At 40.2% G+C, this 18,818-nt stretch overlaps 2 protein-coding genes and 1 long non-coding RNA gene across 5 annotated transcripts; 1 reads left to right on the top strand and 2 right to left on the bottom strand.

The window, feature by feature from the left end:
• Nucleotides 1-727: 727 nt before the first annotated feature.
• fbxw5 (F-box and WD repeat domain containing 5) lies at nt 728-9,030 on the bottom strand. 3 transcript variants are annotated; one of them, XM_063889770.1, is made up of 11 exons: nt 8,916-9,029; nt 7,985-8,265; nt 6,896-7,091; nt 6,611-6,768; nt 6,270-6,453; nt 5,980-6,128; nt 5,318-5,632; nt 5,055-5,238; nt 4,497-4,644; nt 3,997-4,209; nt 728-3,044 (listed from the first exon to the last, which is right to left on the bottom strand). In XM_063889770.1, the coding sequence occupies exons 3-11, from the start codon at nt 7,080-7,082 to the stop codon at nt 2,756-2,758; spliced, it is 1,827 nt and encodes a 608-aa protein (XP_063745840.1). In that variant the 5' UTR covers nt 7,083-7,091; nt 7,985-8,265; nt 8,916-9,029; the 3' UTR covers nt 728-2,755. The 3 variants fall into 3 exon arrangements, with proteins under 3 accessions (XP_063745840.1, XP_063745841.1, XP_063745838.1); XM_063889771.1 differs by lacking the exon at nt 7,985-8,265 and having other exon boundaries at nt 8,916-9,030; XM_063889768.1 differs by having other exon boundaries at nt 6,896-8,265.
• Nucleotides 9,031-10,425: 1,395 nt separating this feature from the next.
• LOC134868793 (uncharacterized) lies at nt 10,426-11,630 on the top strand. Its single transcript, XR_010166315.1, has 3 exons — nt 10,426-10,552; nt 11,049-11,138; nt 11,221-11,630. It is a non-coding gene; the product is annotated as an uncharacterized LOC134868793 (long non-coding RNA).
• A 2,648-nt stretch (nt 11,631-14,278) lies between these two features.
• Nucleotides 14,279-17,977, bottom strand: LOC134868865 (PR domain zinc finger protein 12-like). The gene is made up of 5 exons (XM_063890213.1): nt 17,686-17,977; nt 16,097-16,287; nt 15,380-15,535; nt 15,021-15,135; nt 14,279-14,715 (listed from the first exon to the last, which is right to left on the bottom strand). Exons 1-5 carry the CDS (start codon nt 17,900-17,902, stop codon nt 14,279-14,281), a joined length of 1,116 nt encoding a protein of 371 aa, XP_063746283.1. The 5' UTR covers nt 17,903-17,977.
• Nucleotides 17,978-18,818: the final 841 nt, after the last annotated feature.

Here is an 18,818-nt window from a genome sequence, read left to right as displayed (position 1 = left end):
CGTACAGGTGTTGAAATGAATGCTATTTATAAGGGTGCCCAAACTTTTGCACATCCCATTTTTTGCATTTTATTTTATTATAATAAAACTATGTAATGCTACCCTAAGAATTTTGGTCTGGAAAACACTAAAACGTCTACATCTTTGTAGGAAAACAAATGTTGTTGCTGTGATCTTCTATTATAAAGGAAAAGCAAATTGTCATGAAATCTCAGAGGGGTGCCCAAACTTTTGCATACCACTGTTATATATATATAAAAATATATATAAATATATATATATATATATAAAAAAATATATATATATATATATATAAAAAAAAAAATATATATATATATATATATATATTTTTTTTTATATATATATATATATATAAAAAATATATATATATATATATATGTATATATATATATAGGGCTGCATATATTCACTGCCCGGCCAAAACGCTGTGGCATCGTTTCCACAAGCTTCTGCAATTTCACAACATTTAATTCTGTCCAGAGTTGCATTCTTTTTTCTTTTTTTTTAAATCTTGTATTGATGATGGGAGATTCAGACCACTGCGCAGTCCCCTCCCGCACATCCCAAAGAATGAACAAGGTAGCAGAGTTAATGAAATTGTATTTTGTCATTCAACGTTTATTTGTTGACGGTCCCTTAGGTCCCTGTGGTTGACAGCTACCCGTCTTCTGAATGCTGAAAGCTAAACTGAGTAAGACGAAGAAAATGTATTTGCCTGCAAGATTTTATTCACAACTCTGAATATGCATCACATAGCAGTAGGTGAGGTTATACAAAAGGTGAGACTGTAAAAGTCCCCAACATATTTCTTGAAAGTTAAACCAAACCGTATGACGACAAAAGTCAAACTGTTGAAAAGAAAGGTGTTGTTGCTAAATAAATGCGGGTGTTTCCATGACCTCGTGTTGCACCACAAATGGAACATTAACACGGCTCGGTTAAACTGGGGCCTGTGGGTAAACCATGCATAGGGGAGATGAGGTGTCACATTTGAGACGACCTTGTTTACAGCGAGCAGTTAGATTAGCATGTTAGCATGGCTGTGGACCAGGGTTAAATATCTCTCCACATGCAATGGAGGAAATAATTTAAATCAGATCATTTTTATTCACCATAACAGTAGCAGTACAAGGAAATGTGTTCAATGGTTACCATGTAGGTTGCAGGGTATCCTGCATTGACCCTTTGATACAACAACCAAAATATTTAATTGAAAATAATAATAATCGTACACTTTTGCAGACGTCTGGCCATTCATGGCATGCTTTTTATTTCAGGGGAGTTAGAAAAGGAAATCAGAGGACAGGAAACGTATTGACTTGATGGAGCTACAATAAAAGAAATTACAGATAAGAAAGTTGTAAAAAGGAACCAGTTCATGACTTATAACACATTTCAAAAGGGAAATATTTTTCAGTTGGAAGATTCAGATGATAAAGAAATTCCCACAGGTTACTCTGAACATATGACGTGCAAATGCACCCACATTCGTAGTTAAATGATCAATCAGTCACCACTTTATTCACAAGGGACTCTCAACAGAAATACATCTACCGAGTAAAGTACCTGAACCTTGTGATGGTTAAACCGCAACTGAAAGCATCAACGTTGATCGCTTATGTTTTGTTTTTGGTTTTGAGGCAGCAGAAGGTTTTTTCCACTTTTTCCTGTCCTACTTAAAGATATCCCTTTCAAATTAATCGAATGATGGCTATGTGCTTCATTTAAGGTGTACCACACATATTGTTTTTAAATGAAAGATTTATGTGGCATTTCTTACTAAACATGTCTACATTTAGACGTTTTTGAACAGAGATACAACTTTAATGAGATGCCAATTTACTGAACGTTTTCATTCAATATCATATTCATTTTTAGACTTCAAGAGGGGAAGATGTAAAGGAAAGCGGATATATTTTTAAATAAAAAACAGCCAGGAGAGTCTTCTTGTAAATGTCTCAGAAGTCTTGAAAGGGGGTTTGCTCTACTACAGGGGTGTCCAAACAATTTTCACCGAGGGCCACATACAGAAAAATATACGGAGAGCTGGGCCACTTATAGAGGCTAATATTGTCTCAAAAGTGAAGTTATAAGGTAGCAAAACAAATCAAATGTAGGTGAATAATGCATGATACTTAAAACGCTTTCAGAAAAAACACAGCCTACATCCCATCTGTCTTTAGGGTTTCATGTATTTTGTTGGCAGCTCATTCCTTGAAACAGAAGCCTCAGATTGCTGATAATAAGAGTAAATATGAAGATTGGGCTTTTTTTTTATCAACTAAGATTTGTTAGAAAATGTTTTAAATTGACAAAGTCTATGCAGAACATTCACACATACTTACACCTCAGGTCCAGGAGTCCTGACCTGCTCAACATTAAAGATATAAACAGAAAAAACACTGTCTGTTGTTTGGACGTCTGTCTGGTGCATTCAGGTGTCAGTCAGCTCTACTCTCTCTCTACCCATGGGAACATCGCTCCTGTCAGCAGTCTGTTTCTGTCCTTTTCTGGTGCAGCAGCGCTCTCTTGTGGCTGAACCCTGAGTCGCATCACATCCCGTCTCCGGTTACCTGAGCACTGATGTGTGGCTCAACACCTTGAGCTCAAGCAAAACCACCTACTGTAACCACACTGTACATATACATGGAGTGTATATAAATATATTCACACCGCAGAGGATCAAACTTTCCTCCCCTCGCTCTCTGCCGCTTCAAGTGTTTTCCAACCTGACTCACGGTTTTCCGTTCACGCAGCTGCTGGCAGACGTTGAGTTTTTGTTGCGGCTCAGCCAGGACGACAGGATGCCGCGGGGTCGCCGCGGTCGCGAGGGGGTCTGCGCCAGGCGGACCATGCGAGGTGAGCGCCACACCTTAATGGTAGAGTCATCGCTGGCAGACAGCAGCAGCTCCTGGTCGGCGGGGCTGAACGCCACCGAGTTCACCACGTCGTCGTGTGCCAGCCGGGCCAGACAGATGTTGTAGTGGCGGTCCCAGATGTAGCCGTGCTTGTCCTCTGCTCCGCTGTGGGAGGGGGGGAGGGAGGGAGAGGAGATAGTCAGTGAAGCCTCCATGATGAAGTTATTTCCACATTATTGTCAGTATTTTTTTAAAAGAGCAAAATAAACAACTATTTTTCTCATAAATGATACTTCTGATTCATTTAACTTTTTATAGTAATATACTAGAAATAACGAAGTGGTACCAACCATAAAAAAATGACTATATCAAGTTCTTTTCGGGCTTTTTTAAGTCACTAACGGCTAATAGACAAAACTAACGCGCAAAAGGTAATTTTCTATGTTATATAAATATTTTACAGGTCTCACAACACTCACTTCTGTACCCATTGAAAGAGTTTGTGGTCGATGACCCCATTTGCTTTGGGAGTCACCCATGCCTCTCAAACACCATAACCGGATGTTATGATGCCACCCACATAGCATATACACTTCTGTCTGTGGTGGGGGGGTTTCACTCTCATAGACTATCTTTACAAGTGGAAAGATTCTATTCTCATAATGCCTTTTGGAAGGAAATTTCAGAAATATTTTCAGTTATGTATCAGTCATTGCAGCCCGAAGAGAACGTCCTATCTGGAGTATTTGTTTTTAAACCCTCTGGGATGACAATCCTACAGAGTTATATCCTTCCTTACAGTCTCAGAGAAACATTTCATTTTAATCCTTTTTTTTGTTGTTTATGAAGTCCTAAATGAAATCTTAAATGTAATATTGCAAGTGTTTTTCCTACATTTTGTAAGATGTCGATGCCAAATCAGCTAGAGAATCTATAAATAACATGCGAGAAATATAAAAACAGAATCATTGTGATGCATCTGTTTATATAATTTCCCAGGAAAACACGGATGTTTTAAGGACACGGGTTGTGTCAATTTGCAGTATCACTTCCCTCACACAGCCACTTTGTGAAAGCTGCATATATCGTGGAAAATTTGATGGAGTTTGTTACTCACCTGGCAACAAAGTCTCTGCTGACGTCGAGGAAGATGAAGAAGCACTCATCGTTAGGCGTGAAGGCTCGGTGAGCACGCAGGCTCCTCCTCTCCTCCCTCAAACTCTTCAGATCAATGACATGAAGGTCGATCTCCTCGGCGATGGGAGGAGGAGACATCGGGTCGGAGATCACACACCCAGCCGGCCAAGCCCGGCTATTCACATAAAGGTACCTGATAAGTGAAAGAAAAGGAGTTCACTCAAGATAGATAATTGTTTTATGATATACAGTGTTTTTAAAGGTTATGAAGGTTTAAGGTTGTGAAAGCAAAGTGTGCTCACACATTATACGGCAATAAATATGAGGACGCACAGATTAGATAGCTTCTGTTGTTTCGGAAAGTTTTTCAAGGAGGTTTTAGCATCTTTATTTATCTTTAGTCGCCATTTAAGTTCATACGTACACGTATGAGCCTGTATAGGTTATTTTCCACATTGAATCTGAACATCATTCACTAACCTGTGGTCTGGAGAAAGGCCCATTCCAATGATGTGTCCGTGGATATCAATAACATGGTCCAAGGAATCAAAAAACTCATCTGAACTCCTCTCTTCCCCGAGCACAGGACCGCTGGTGGTCATCTGGTCGGGCTTAATCAGCTTAATACCTGAAATCGAGTTTGTTCGAGAGCACATTTAAAATATTGACCAGAAGGAAAGAAAACACACGGGAACAATCAAATAAGAACAGCTTTGAGAATATAAGAAGAAGCATAGTACGGTTTGATAAGAGCAGAAACATTGAGAATAAAACACAAAACCAGAGTGTGGTCAGGCCTGCTATCGTGCATATAATAAAGACACTTAAGAGAAGAGATGTGCCTTGAGACTGGAAACCAATGGAGGGGTGAAGAGGTAACTGTTACAGGAAAACTATTACACAATTAAGGGACAACAGCTGAAACAGCTCTTAGGGAACAAGGACTGCGTCTTCACTGCGTTGTGTGCAACTTCTAATAAATGTTTCAGCACATTTCTGTCATTATAACGGCATGCTTTAGCTTTGAATGGATCTTACCTATCTGGTGGGGGGAGTACGTAAGGCTGCCAGTAGTGAAGAGTAAGTACGTTTTGTCCTCTCCCTCCCCGGGCTCAGAGGGCACGATGAGGCTGGGGTCAGGGGCCTTCGTGTGCGCTTTGCCCATCATCTTAGCCAAATGGGTCTCAATCGCCATCTCCGTTTGCCCTACATTTTTACGACTCTAACAGGAAGGACGAAAAGAGGCAGAATGAAGAACAATATCACTTAAAGGAACAGCTACAGTTTTAAACCTTACTCACCTGTATAACGTGATCCAGGCCGGAGATGGTGGGCTGAGGATGGCGGCCGGTGGGGAGCCTCGCAGCCTCACCCCACTCCCCTTCCTCCTCTTCTTCCTCACTGCCGGAGGTCCCAAGGTCAAAGAGGAGCGGCTGGTGCTGCTGCTGCTGCTCTTTCTGCCTCCGAGCCTGAGACTGAGCCTCGTAGTCCAGCAGCAAGTCCGGGCTGTCATGGCGACGGCAGTGGGCCACCATCACTGTGCGGATGGTGCTGGCGTTGACGTTCTGGATCTTGAAGAGGCGCTTTACTACGTTGACGTTTTCCGATTCAACATCCTGTTAGAGGAAGAGAAAAGGATGAGGAGGTCGGACAATGCGGAGGACGTGTTTTATTCTAATTCAAGAGAACATACTTCTATATTTCAAAACTGTGAGCTTTTAAGTTAAACCAAAATGTTTCACAAAGACCACATTTATAATAACTATTAATATCATATTTATTCTATGTTGATTGCAACAGTGGAAAAAACACAACAATCCAGCATGTGTTAGAGAACTGTGTGAAGACTTGAAGAGAAAAACAACTTTGTGAACATTACCCAGCCACAAAATACAAGCCAAACTATTTTCCTGTAATGCTTCATCTTCACATCTCTGACGACGGCTGCTGGGCTGCGTCTCACCTGGAAGGCTTTGTTGAGCCAGAGCACGGAGCAGGACGTCATGTTGCCTATCCAGTGCAGGTTCCCAGAGATCAGGTGGGTCTCATTCAGCCAGCAGCCAAACACATCGTACGGCTTGTTCCTCACACGCGACAACAGTGTGTAATTATCTGTGTGTTAAGACATGAGGAGAATGGGAGAGTGGGAAACACAGGTTCAGGAAAGACCACCACCAAAGATGATTGTGAAAAATAAAAGATTAACAGAAAATAATGAAGCATGACTATTATGGTATTTTTTTTTGTTCCTACCCAGACTAATGACAGCTATTTCCCCAGATGAGGAGTGGTGTGGGCCCAGGTAGACACCAGACACCAGCAGCAGGGTGTCGTCAGCGTTGAACTGGGAGAACTGGGTGTAGCCCCAGTTAAACTGCCGCATGCTGGAGCTGTGCACCATGGAGATATTTCCATCTGGCCGCTCTGTGTCCCATAGCTGCACACAAGAAGCCAGAGGACAGGTTTAGAAAGAAGAGAGTGAATGTTTATCTTTAAGTTATGGGCTGCAAATAGCCGAGAAAAAACATCGCCAGCAGAAGATAAGAAAATAAGATGTGCAATGACAGTAACCTGAATAATCGTTTAATGCCTACCTTAACGGTGCAGTCTTTGGAGCAGGAGGAGAAGCGGTGACCCCGGTGAGAGAAAGCCAAGTGGAGGACTTGGTCAGTGTGCTCTACCAGCGTCTGAACCTCCACACAGGGGATGCAGTCAAACAAACGCTTGAACTCCCTGTACCATGACACCGATGCTGCACAAATTAAGATAAGGAGTTACTTAAGGGTGTAAACAGTACAAGAATTGATCCACAAAGCTGTTATCAGTGAGTTTTGTTTTACTGAGCGACTTATATTCTTCAGTGACATTTGATTATTTACCTGGGTGTCGAGGTACAGAGCGAGGTATGCGGTAGAAGCTGTAGAACAGCTCCCTCCACAGGAACTCATCTCTGGAGACAGCCAGCCACTGTCTGCAGACCAGACCAGCACTTAGCACGGCTTCATGGGGCAGACGCAGGAAAATCTCCAACACCAGGCTGTCCGGCAGAACTGGCCCACACTCCATCCTAACATCCTGTGTACAACACACACACACACACACACAGTTATTTGAAATACACTTTAACCCCTTAACATAGAGTTTGGCAGTCATTAAAGATTATTATGAAAGATAAGATCTTATTCTAAATAATCTATTTCCATCTTGCTATCAACAATTTTTTCTTAAAATATTAAATGATAACAAAAGGTTGAACTACGTTTTTTAGTGCTTTACCATTTAATCAAATACATGTTTGAGTAATATTCTATTCAAAATCTCAGCCAGATTTGTATTTGATATATTGTTGATTGATTTAAAATGTCATGACATAAATACAGGTTTTTCCTTTTATTATATAAGTAGTATATGTATTTATTTTAAAAAACCTATATCAAATTATTCCAAGGTACAAACAATAAGGGGATCTCCAGAGTACTATTGGGTATTGTAAGGGGTACATGTCTGAAAAACTATTTAGTATTTCTGAAGGAAGATCTAGAATCTTGTAAATAGCAGATAAACAATAATAAATAAATACGTGTTTGTTGCAGTTTTAAAAAAAAATAGAGGAATGACTTTAGGAGAAAGACTCTGAAACCGCATTGGTATAACCATGTTCATGTTATTTTGCCCCCAGCATCCTTAAATAACTTCAGCCCCCTTCCCCCTCTCAGGAGACTAATTTGAGCCTGGCAGTTGAGGGCTGTTACTCTGGTTTGGGTTACAATGCAAAACCTAGAACTGAGTTGTGTTCAGCCAAACAAGTCTCCTGCTGTCAGAACAGCTCGATAAAGATACCATCATCATGTTTGGCATGTCATTACATTTACAGATACTCCATAATACATGATACAAGCGGCCGAAATGGGATTTCTCCGCAGGGTGGCTGGCATCTCCCTTAGGGATAAGGTGAGAAGTTCAGTCACCCTGGAGGGACTCGGAGTAGAACCGCTGCTCCTTCGCGTTGAAAGGAGCCAGTTGAGGTGGTTCGGGCACCTAGTGAGGATGCCACCTGGGCGCCTCCCTAGGGAGGTGTTCAGGCACGTCCAGCTGGGAAGAGACCGAGGGGTAGACCTAGGACCAGGTGGAGGGATTATATCTCTTCACTGGCCTGGGAGCGCCTTGGAATCCCCCAGTCAGAGCTTGTTGATGTGGCCAAGGAAAGGAAAGTTTGGGGCTCTCTGCTGGAGCTGTTACCTCCGCGACCCTGACGGAAAAGCGGGAGAAGATGGATGGATGGATGGATACTCCATAATGGCCTCTTACCGTATTTTTTTTACCGTGTTAAGGGAAGCATAAAGAAGGCGTTTATGTACAAAAGCAGAATGGAACAAATCCATGCTAGCGTGGCATTTCTTCAATTACGAGCCAAGTAAAAGAGTTTCAAGCAAATCAACTTAAATACAAACAACCAGTACTCTGGTCTTTCTCCTTCTAAATTAATGCAATTCTTCCCTGGAGAACCAACCCGTCGTGTAAAGATCACCTAACATGGACATTTGTTCACTGTGCGTAAATCCCATAACAAGTTACTGTGTTTACACTGATAATAAACTGCCCACCATTCCTACTGTCCTACTACATATTAACCGACTACACATCTGATAGTTAGCGGGCATTTTGTGTGTGTTTTCAGCAAAATCCGTTAACAGATTAATGTATAGCTATGCTAGCCAGAAATGTCAATCCAGCTAACGTTAAGCTAGCTAACTAGCTGTTAGCTGACATTTGTTTTCAACTTTTAACTACGACATTTATTTTTGAGAACTCGTGGTTACTTTTATAAACAGAGGCTTACGTAGCAGTAGTTAACACGCTTGTCTCAGTATAAAGTTGTTGACATGAACTATGACCCACCTGCTGGATCAAAGTATGTTGAAGAGAAAATCAGACGTCTAGCTAGCACTAAAGGCTAGCTACTGAAAAATGACAACAATCCTCCACAGCAGCGGTGAATCAACGAGAACCAGACTCTACCAACAGATCACAGAGTTATCGTACCGACAAGGCAAAATCAGTGAATCCCTGATTTACCGCACATCGTATTATAAAACAGTAGAACAATAACATGTATTTCTAATCTATTTGGTTTAAAGGAAGTGTGCAATTCTTCTGGAAGATTATGTCTCATAATGTAAATATGTCAAGGCTGATAGTGTCTTGTCCCTTTGCTTGTTTTTTTTGTATTCCTTATTTATATTGTCTATATATTATTTTTCAAACTTTTTTATAAAATAAAAACAACATTGTTATTATTGTATTATACTTTTATTGTTTCGATACAATGTCTATATTAAAGTATTTCCTGATTTTCATATAGCTCAGATGAAACCGTGAAACCCAAACACTGACATTGTTTAAGAAACGTGAAGCATATTATGTTACTAAATACTTCGACACCTCTTTGTCTCGGAGGCAAACATTGCACATTCAAAACTGTCTTCACCTTTACCAGCTGCAACATTAAAGTGATGTACATGCATCAATCATCCTTATCCAATAATATAGGCTAATATAAAGAATGTTATTCTGAAATGGCTCATTCAGAAAGAACAAAAAAACAGTGACTTTGAAGTAAATACATTTCTTCCACTCAAGTCAAATGTTTGATACAGTATTACTAAATGTGGTATGGTTACTTCTACACTAAATATCTGAGTACTGTTTACCTCTGTTAGTTTCCTGCTAAAACGTTTTATTTATTTTTAATTTTGTCAAATTGATCAAAAACAATCTATTATTTGTTACAACCATGTATCAACTGTCAGCTTTATCTGGAAATGGGGAAGATTACAAATTGAGAAAAGAGGCCCATACTGACTGGTTGCTTTTAAACAGTATCTTTTATTTCTATACTGACTGGCTGCTTTTATCGGTATCTTTATTTCCATACTGACTGATTTTTACCATGTCTTCTGTGTTTTGTGTTGTATTCGTCCGCCTGTTGTAACACTGTTCTTGTTGCTTTTCTTGGCCAGGTCTCTCTCGGAAAAGAGATTTTAATCTCAATGAGACTTATCTGGTTAAATAAAGGATATACTTTGTTGTTGGCATTAATATGACACAATGTTTGTCACTTCATTTATCTAATAAAATATACTGACAAATATACTTCCCAGTCTTTGCACCTTGTTTGCAGTTGTTATCACAACCAAATGCTCATGATAGACATATGACTTGATATTTTTTATTATTTTTAAGATCCCTCATCATCTTCTGTTATTATCTTACTGCCAGTGGCAATAACTCCTTTTTTCCTCGTTTTCATGTCTTTGAAGTGAAATGGAAACATAAGTAATACTATACTTCCTGTATCTGTGTGGTGACACTGAGTACCAGTGTCTCTGTAGGGCAGAAATGCTGTGTCATTGTCTCATAGTGTCAGTGCAGACACATCATTACCCAAGAGACTGATCACAAGAAAGCAGATGACTGCAGGACACACTGGTCAGGAATAACGCAAAGTGGAGCCATGCTGTGATATCTGTTCTCCGGTGAGTATTCAAACATCATGATACAATTTTATGGCAACATAAAAAAATGTATTTGTTATGAAATACATACAGTATACAGCATTATTCGTTTGGTGAGGAACACATTGAAGTAAAGCCCTAATGCCTCCTGTTTCATCTTATGTATTTTATATGTAGTATTTTATTATACCTGAACTTTACTTGCAACAGTATGTCTCTTTCACTTTTTTAAATTAATTTTTTAGATCATCACTTTATTTTTGAATCGTTAGAGGAGCATGGGATTTAATGTGTGTACTTCCAACTACATTAACTGTTGCCATATGATAAAGAAAACTATGAATATTTGAATCAATGAATAACCTGAAAAAACAAAGTTCGTTTGTAAAATGGAGCATGTTTAACCTGATAGGGGTGGAGTCAGGTTACCTGCCACAACATTATCTCACAAGCAGTGTGGTTGATACAACAAACGGATAAAATATATTAATGTATGTTACATATTGTCTTCCTTCAGTTCTGCGCCATGCCTCTGAGATGGTAGCTTCCTGCTGTGGTTCTCCAAAGAAGAACAGGACTACATCAGGATGTCTATACCAGTATAAAGGTGCTTTTAGTTTGGGTGAGATGGTACCATTATTTAAATGAATATCAATGTAGATGGTCTAAACTCTCTGGTGTTCTGTAAGGTGATGAGCAGAAGGTGTGGACAGTCTCCAGTGATGGAAAATCGTCCAGTCAAAATTCTTCCTAATACCTCTGGACAGAAGAGAAGCCCACCTTTCTCCTCCATTTTATTTACTTCTTAAATGTATGTACTTGCAGCATGTTGATCTGTGTTGCTCTGTTGTTGTTTTAATGATGACTTGTCCTGAAAACTCCTTGTTGGGAAGTTGGGTAATGTCTGACAGCAGACAAGTTCAGCAGTGGCTCGAAGGTTTACATTTGCTGTATGTACACAACATTTATATAGTTGAAATGCAACGTGGTCAGCGCAGAAAATACATTCACTCAAATGAATAAATGGTTGTAAAGATCCATCCATCTTCTCCCGCTAGAAGTAAAGATCATGTATCAATAAACATTAGGTGTCATTAAAGTGACGCTCAAGACTCTTTTTTCCTGAGTATCTAGCGCCGGCATGTGGAAGAAAAGGAAACTGCAGTTAACTGAAAAGAGACAGGAAACTGCTTCATTTAAGTATAGCAATTTCAAATAATAAGATTTTGTATTTGAATAATATTCAAAACAAGTTTTTAACTCTCTAGCTCATCGTAGGGAATTTAATGAATCACTAATTCAGAGTACACATTATACATAGTCCACCATTCATAACTGGCATTTTATATAAAAAGATAAAAACACATTTAAGAAAAAAACATGATACTGTATAAAGAAATGCTTGATGTTAATATTAATTAATTTTTGAAAGTTGGAAAGGGTGTTTTTTTGTTCTTCTTAATATATTAGTTTTTTTAATATTTAGTTTTTAATGTCTTGTAATTGCATGTATAAAGAACTATAACATATTCTGCAGCAAGACTGTATGAATATAATCAAGGTTATAAAATAAACATTAACAAAAGGTACCTTCCCAAAAAAAGGTTCAAATGTAATCTCAATAAATCACTTCTTTACAGGACAAGTTGACACAGAGTTAACAAAGGGATTTTTATGATTAAAATCATTCTGAATACTTGTCTAAAAGATCACTTATAAAAGAAGCATTTAAGTGTTGGACTATTTCCCCTACATTTTGGTACTATATCATAAGATAAATCACTGTCTAACTATATGAAAGAGACGTACACAACATATTGTAATACAGTGGTGGGCCGTCAGGGCCAGCAAGGCCTTCTCTGCTGGCCTAAACATCATCAGAATATAAATTAAATTTTGATATATTTTTTCCACAAATACGTATTAAATTATTCCCCATAGTCTATTCTCTTCATTTTATAGCGTTCGTCTTGGCTGCGCTGCTTCCAGCCTCAGAACGAGATTTGGAGGGCTGGCCTTTATGTTAGAGCTTTTATCCAATCATATTTCAGCCATAATGTGTTGCTAGGGTCAAAGAAATCTGCCCTTAGGCCTTCAGAATCAACAGTGCGGGCGGCTGTAGCTTAAAGTGAACGCAAACAAAACTGTGGCGTTAACCAATCAGATTTCGAGGTGGCGACAACGGGCCAGCTAGCAGGCGTACGCTAACGTTAGCACGTGCACATCTTCTGATTGGATACGCACTATTGAGAGGCAGAGCTAGGCAGTAGGCAGAGCCATACAGTCTATGGGCAAAGCTAGCAAACAGAACTAGAACTTGAGCGAGCTAATTTGTGTAGATTTCTACAAGCTATTTTTTTCAACCCACAATGGCTGAAGGAGGAGAAGAGATCAATTTGGTCGAAGATATAATTACAACGCCATTTTCAAAACGAACTTTCAAGTAAAGCTACACATCTTGAAAAGGGAACGACCAACTCCAACGCTAGTGAGCCTAGCACAGCAGGGAAACTACGAGCGGTACCCCTGGCTCACAGCCTCCGAGAGGCACTGCAAATTGCGCAGGGAAACGGAGCTCCACAACGAAAGGGTGAACAAAAATAGGGAATTATTGAAAGACTGATTGATTGTGTCCTGTTTTTGGGTAAACAGGAACTTTCATTTAGGGGACACGATGAAAGCGCCGAGTCCAGAAACAGGAAACTACGTGGAGCTTCTTTCTTTTCTTGCTGAGAACAACACAGATTTGCATTACCACCTGTCCACAAACAACATGTTTACTGGGACGTCAGGCAAAATACAAAACGACCTGATTTATGCTATTGCTGAAGTGATGGGAGAAGAGATCAAAATGAAGATTAAAAAAGCTCCCTTTGTCGCTGTTATGGTGGACGAGACGTCAGATGTGGGTAATGTAGCACAGCTGGCACTTGTTCTGCGTTATGTGACAGACACAGGTGTCAAGGAGCGGTTTGTCAGATAATCTGATTAATTAAGTTAACTGTAAATGCTGATGTATTGATTATAAATGCTTCGGAAATATTAATATAACTCTGTTGTACTTGACTATGTTAAGGTGATGCAACGCCCGGTTATACTGCGTTTCTGTCTAAATGTATAGTTTCTAGAGCCATGGCGTCATAATGATGGTATTAAGAGGTGGAATAATTCAGGTAGGACTTTGTAGGATATCACTGAAGGCCTAGGTGTGAAATGCACGGCCCGCCACTGTTGTAATATCATATCATATTTATTTAGAATAGAAGAGAGCACAAATGTATTTACATTCACATGTACAGTAGCATACAATACAATTTTACAATTACACAACAGTATAGTATACAGTATGTGCAAGTTTAAAGTGACAATCTCAGTTTACAGTGTGGGTGTGGATGCGGCTGAAACAATGCACACCGGATTCTACTCGTTGTATAAATCTCTGACTGTGTTTCACCTGAGCTGGTGAGGTTGTGATGTGAAATAAACACAGTTTAAATATGACAGTGATATATGACACTTGGATTAAAGCTCACACAGAAAACAACATGTTTGTAAAAATCTTCAGAGTTGTATTTCAGTCACATCACTATAAGCAATACAAAAAGGCAACATATTACAATGTATGAGATGCTTTATCACATCAAGTCATTCAGTTCCTTATGAAGGCCTGTCTCTTCATCCTGGTCCATTTTACTCCCATTGTCTAAAGTGCAGCGTTGCCTGTCTTTCTCCTACATGTTTCTGTCATCATAGCACCATGGTGGGGATGTGGTGCACCATAGGGGGCATCTGGTGCTGGTGGGACATGACCGTCATCTGCTGGGGAGGGGGGGACACTTTGGAGGCGAGCTCTGCCGCGTGTGCCACCGGTTTGTGCCGCGCGCTCTTCTGGTGAGCCCTGAGGCCTGCCAGCTGGGAATACGCGCTCTGGCACACGTGGCACTTGTAGGGCCGCTCGCCGGTGTGCAGGCGCACGTGGTTCCGGAGAGTGGAGGACTGGCTGAAGCGGCGGTTGCAGAAGCGGCAGACGAAGGGCTTGTCCAGCGTGTGAATGCGCATGTGAGAGCGCAGATTGCTGCGGGAGTTGAAGCCACGGTGGCAGATGACACATCGCATGCGACCTGCTGTGGTGCAGGGGGCTGGAGGGGAGCACGAGGCAGGGCCGTCACAGGGGTGGGAGTCATCTGAGAGAGGAGACAAAAAGAGGGGAGGATGAGTTTAAAGTTTGGCTCAGATTTGGATGTTTTATAGTTTTTATGTTTTAAAGTTTGTGTGGTACTCTATTTGCTACTGAAAATATGTTTATATTGTTTTTAGTTTTTACATTTGAATGTATTTGGATGTTATTCTTTTTTTAAAGAAATGTTGTAATTATTGTACATTGAATGTCAAAATGCTTTTGTGACAAAAATAATTTCCCAACTTGGGATAGATAATAGACAGATTCAAAAGGCTGTAACCCTTAACATTGTTCCATAAAATGACTCACCACTCCGGGTTTTCTTCAGGTGTTCTTCGTCTATTCCCGGAACTCCAGGGATTCCCAGGAATGTGTTGTGGGTGTTTCCGTACCAGACAAGAAGCTCCTGGTCCGGTGGGATAGTCTGAGAAAAACACGAAAAAAGTCCGCAAATAAATATGTGATTTAAAGTTGCTTCTCTGGTGCAACCGTACGACCAAATATGCCAAACTACAGAAATCACATAATCAATTTTCATTTTAGCCAACAGGCGGCGCTGCTCTAAAATACATTTACATGCTTGTTGGTTGTCAATAAAATCCTATTAAGCCTCCAAAGGCCGAGTCATTGTTTACAGATAAACAGAATTACTTAAAATTGATTCTCACCTCCACTGCCTTGTAGAAGATGCTGCTGCCGATCTGCACCACCTCCAGGTTTTGCTCCTGCTCATTCCTTGCGCACTTTATGTAAGTCATCCAGCTACGTTGGTCCTCCTGACTGGCATCGATGAAGTAACGCACCGTGCCGTCTTCATTGAACACCTGAGAGCACAACAGCAGGAAAAAGGCGTCAATATAATGAGGAACATATAAAATGCAGCCTCTGGATCATGGGCGGACCAACACTGTGCTTGGATTCCCCTGTGGCCCCCATTCAAAAAAGGGGGGCCACAGGGTTTGTGATAGTGTTGCAGCTAATACTATGCTGTAACCTTGGCCTAAAATAACAGGAATGTTTTTGTTCTTCTTCCAGTAATGTGATTAAATAAATTGAAACCAAGTTACTAAAACAAATACCACCAAATATTAAGAAATAAAATATTATTTTGCTGTAACATCATTTGTTTTATTAACCCAAACAGCATTTCGGTAAAGTAAGTAGCTAAACTAAAATTGCAACAAAGTCGTTATTTAAACTAAAAACAATAATGATATTTTATGTTTTTTTTTTTTTTTTTGTGCACTATGACTTTATACTGAACTGAAAAAGATTTAATCTTGAACACTGTCGGATCAACTGGCGAAGAACTGCCATTATACTCTGGACATCTCTGGTCATATCATGTGATATTCATCCATTAAAAAATGGAATTTTCTGCTCACCTCCCACATGAGGTTGTTGTTCTTGAGCAGGTCCACGTGCTCCGGGGATATGACCCTCCCTGTGAACGGGCCCATCTCGGTCCCTGCTTTGATCCAGGTCTTTGAGAAGATGCCCAGACCTTCTCCAGGGATCGAACTCTGCGCAATGATCACTTCACTGGGCAGCACCAGGCTGGACAGCTTCTGCACCTCTGCAAAAAGAAAGAAGAAAGGTTAGCATGCAAAATGGAAACAAAATGTCAGAAATCATTATATCTGTTTTAATGCATGAGTAAAACTGCGCAAAAATGCAACTCCAGGAGACTAAACTGTTCAGCAGGATCTCATGAAACAGGATTGCTGAATAAGTCCTGAAAGCAGCAAATCGACTGGATCTTATTTTAGTCACGAAATATTAAGCTACACCTGATCCTCCGTTTAATTCGATTATCTGGTTGAATTGAAACTTTTTGTTGTGCAGAAAAACTCCATAGGAAAGCATTTTCACCCGCACCAGAAAGGGAGAAAAGAAAAAAATCGTGCGCTTCTTTAATGTCAAAATCAAAGATTTTTTTCTGTGAGCCGAGCCGAGCAGGGGTTAAATGGTCCTCTATTGCCCAGGGTCCAACAATTTGTCATGCTTCAGATGTGATATTCATTAAAGTTTACTGGAAAAGAAACGGCTAATTCCAAATTCATTATCCTTTTAAGAACTTTGTAGCAATAAATTTGCGCTGAAAGAAACGAGGACTTGTTTAAAAGACTCAGGAATTTCGGCAACAAAAAAATGGAAAGGCGATTAGATGGTTGACATGCAATGAATAGCATTAGATTTAGCCTTCACGGTGCATTATGCGAGGAACAGCAAATCTTTTAAGGAGAGAGAAAGAGAAAAGCTCCGGAGCCCCATAGCTGCCAAGAGAGGAAAAGAGACTGTCCGGAGATTGATGAATGCGGGATAAAAACCCGGGACATCTCAAAGAAAAGAAACCTTTCTCTGCTCGAGGTTTAAGTGGAAACTTTCCCAGGTCAAGCACAAAGTTAACCAAATGAATTTAATGCCCTGCGTCTTTCAATCAGCGGCAGTTACACGCCTAACAAGCCTCTAAACGCGAGGTCCAGAGCGCTATAGGGTTAACGCGTTTAATGGGTCGAAATAAAAGCAGCAAAATCAGGGGAAAAGCAGTAAAACAGCAACAAGTTAGTGAGAAAAACTTTGCAAAATAAATGTTTAAGACGGAAAGGGAAGTTAAATTTAGTGTCTCTGCAGTATGTGGGAAGTTATATTATTATTATTATCATTGGGGGAAAATGCCCAAATTTAGCTGTAATTGCAATAAATAAAGTCCTCATGGAGTTCAGTTATAAACTTTTGGGGAATTTTCATAGAGGGGACACATAGGTGAGTGCAGCCTTTAGAACATAACAATATACAATCTTATTTTTTATTTCCATAAAACACACATTCAATACAATTAAAACGTATAAAAACATACTAAAATTAGGCAGCCAACCTGAACTAAAAACGTCCAAACATGCACAACAGTATGATAAAACAGGATTTACATGTATTAAATACAGCCCCATAATAAACCAGGATGTCAGCCTACCTCCGACGAAGGACTGGGCCAGCACCTCGGCAGTGAAGGCGGTCTTGGGGCTGCTGCTGTGCCGCTCCTCTGCCAGGTGTTCTCCCAGCACGTTCCTCCACCTGCCGTACAGGAAGCTGTGCAGGATGTCCGAGGTGATCACGTCTGACAGCGAGCGGCTCGGACACTTAAATCCAGACTTGAGAGCCAAAGCGTCTGCGGGTAACACGGAGCCCATGTTGCAAATAAAAAAAGAAAACCCTCTAAAATAATAAACAGCTGCAAGTGAAGCGACAAAAAGAAAGCAGTAAGGAGTATAGAAGAAGAATTGGACACCAAGAGCTGCTCCTCAGTGCGTCCTTCTGCTGCAGACAGTCTGTGCGTAAAGCTGCCCTGCAGGCTGTGAGGGTCCCTTTATATAAGTGGCTGGTGTGACCCCTGTCTAATTACTTATTAATGACACACCCCTCACCGGGAGGACCTGCCCGCTGCAGCACACCAGCAGAGACACTAAAACACACAGCAGAGAACCAATAAGAAGGGCCAAAAGTTATTTGTCATTCTCTGCACTTAATCCAAGTTATTTAAATGAAAACGAGGTTTTTGTGAAAACTGCAAATTCATCATAATTGCTTTAAATGATGATAAATACGTTTTTGAGTATTTTGAAGATCAGAAAATGGAAAGATTAAAGCTGCAAAAAAGCCTATAGTGTTGTAAAAATAGATCATGGTGCATGAAAACAACAGGTTGCTCTCTTTAGAATATACATTTAAACAATTGTACAATATTTTAAAAATAACTGTTTCAGAAGATAAGAAAAATGCACGTTTACTGAAAGTTTAATTGACGGTTTAAGTTTTTCTGCCCGCAGAAGTGGGTCATTGAGTCTGGGAGTTGCTCGCCCATTTTTTCTCATGCGTTTGGTATTCATGCGGTGGTAATATTATTTTTTTTTTGTGAGGAATTAGCGCGGGAATAACAAGAATGGCAACAAGCTCGACGTGGAGTTTTTTCTTACAGCATTGTTCGCATGCAAAAAATGCAAAGCTGCTTTGACGTGGTTCACTTTTTCAAGCCCTTGTTGAGGTAAGCGGTTTAATATTCATGGATGTTCGGAGCCCCCTCGGTATTGTGACAACGTTTAGATGAGT

Source organism: Eleginops maclovinus, chromosome 8 (genome assembly GCF_036324505.1).
Source record: "Eleginops maclovinus isolate JMC-PN-2008 ecotype Puerto Natales chromosome 8, JC_Emac_rtc_rv5, whole genome shotgun sequence".
Lineage (NCBI taxonomy): Eukaryota > Metazoa > Chordata > Actinopteri > Perciformes > Eleginopidae > Eleginops > Eleginops maclovinus.
This window is presented reverse-complemented; position numbering and strand designations above follow the sequence as displayed.

Coding starts and splice junctions, on each gene's coding strand:
- fbxw5 (XM_063889768.1), bottom strand. CDS start 7,169: ATGACTGCCAAACTCTATGTTAAGGGGTTAAAGTGTATTTCAAATAAC. Junction 6,769..6,895: donor CTCTGTACCTCGACACCCAG/GTAAATAATCAA, acceptor TAATTTGTGCAG/CATCGGTGTCATGGTACAGG. Junction 5,633..5,979: donor GGCTCAACAAAGCCTTCCAG/GTGAGACGCAGC, acceptor TTCCTCTAACAG/GATGTTGAATCGGAAAACGT.
- LOC134868865 (XM_063890213.1), bottom strand. CDS start 17,902: ATGGGCTCCGTGTTACCCGCAGACGCTTTGGCTCTCAAGTCTGGATTT. Junction 16,288..17,685: donor GGCCCAGTCCTTCGTCGGAG/GTAGGCTGACAT, acceptor TTCTTTTTGCAG/AGGTGCAGAAGCTGTCCAGC. Junction 14,716..15,020: donor CCTGAAGAAAACCCGGAGTG/GTGAGTCATTTT, acceptor CTCCTCTCTCAG/ATGACTCCCACCCCTGTGAC.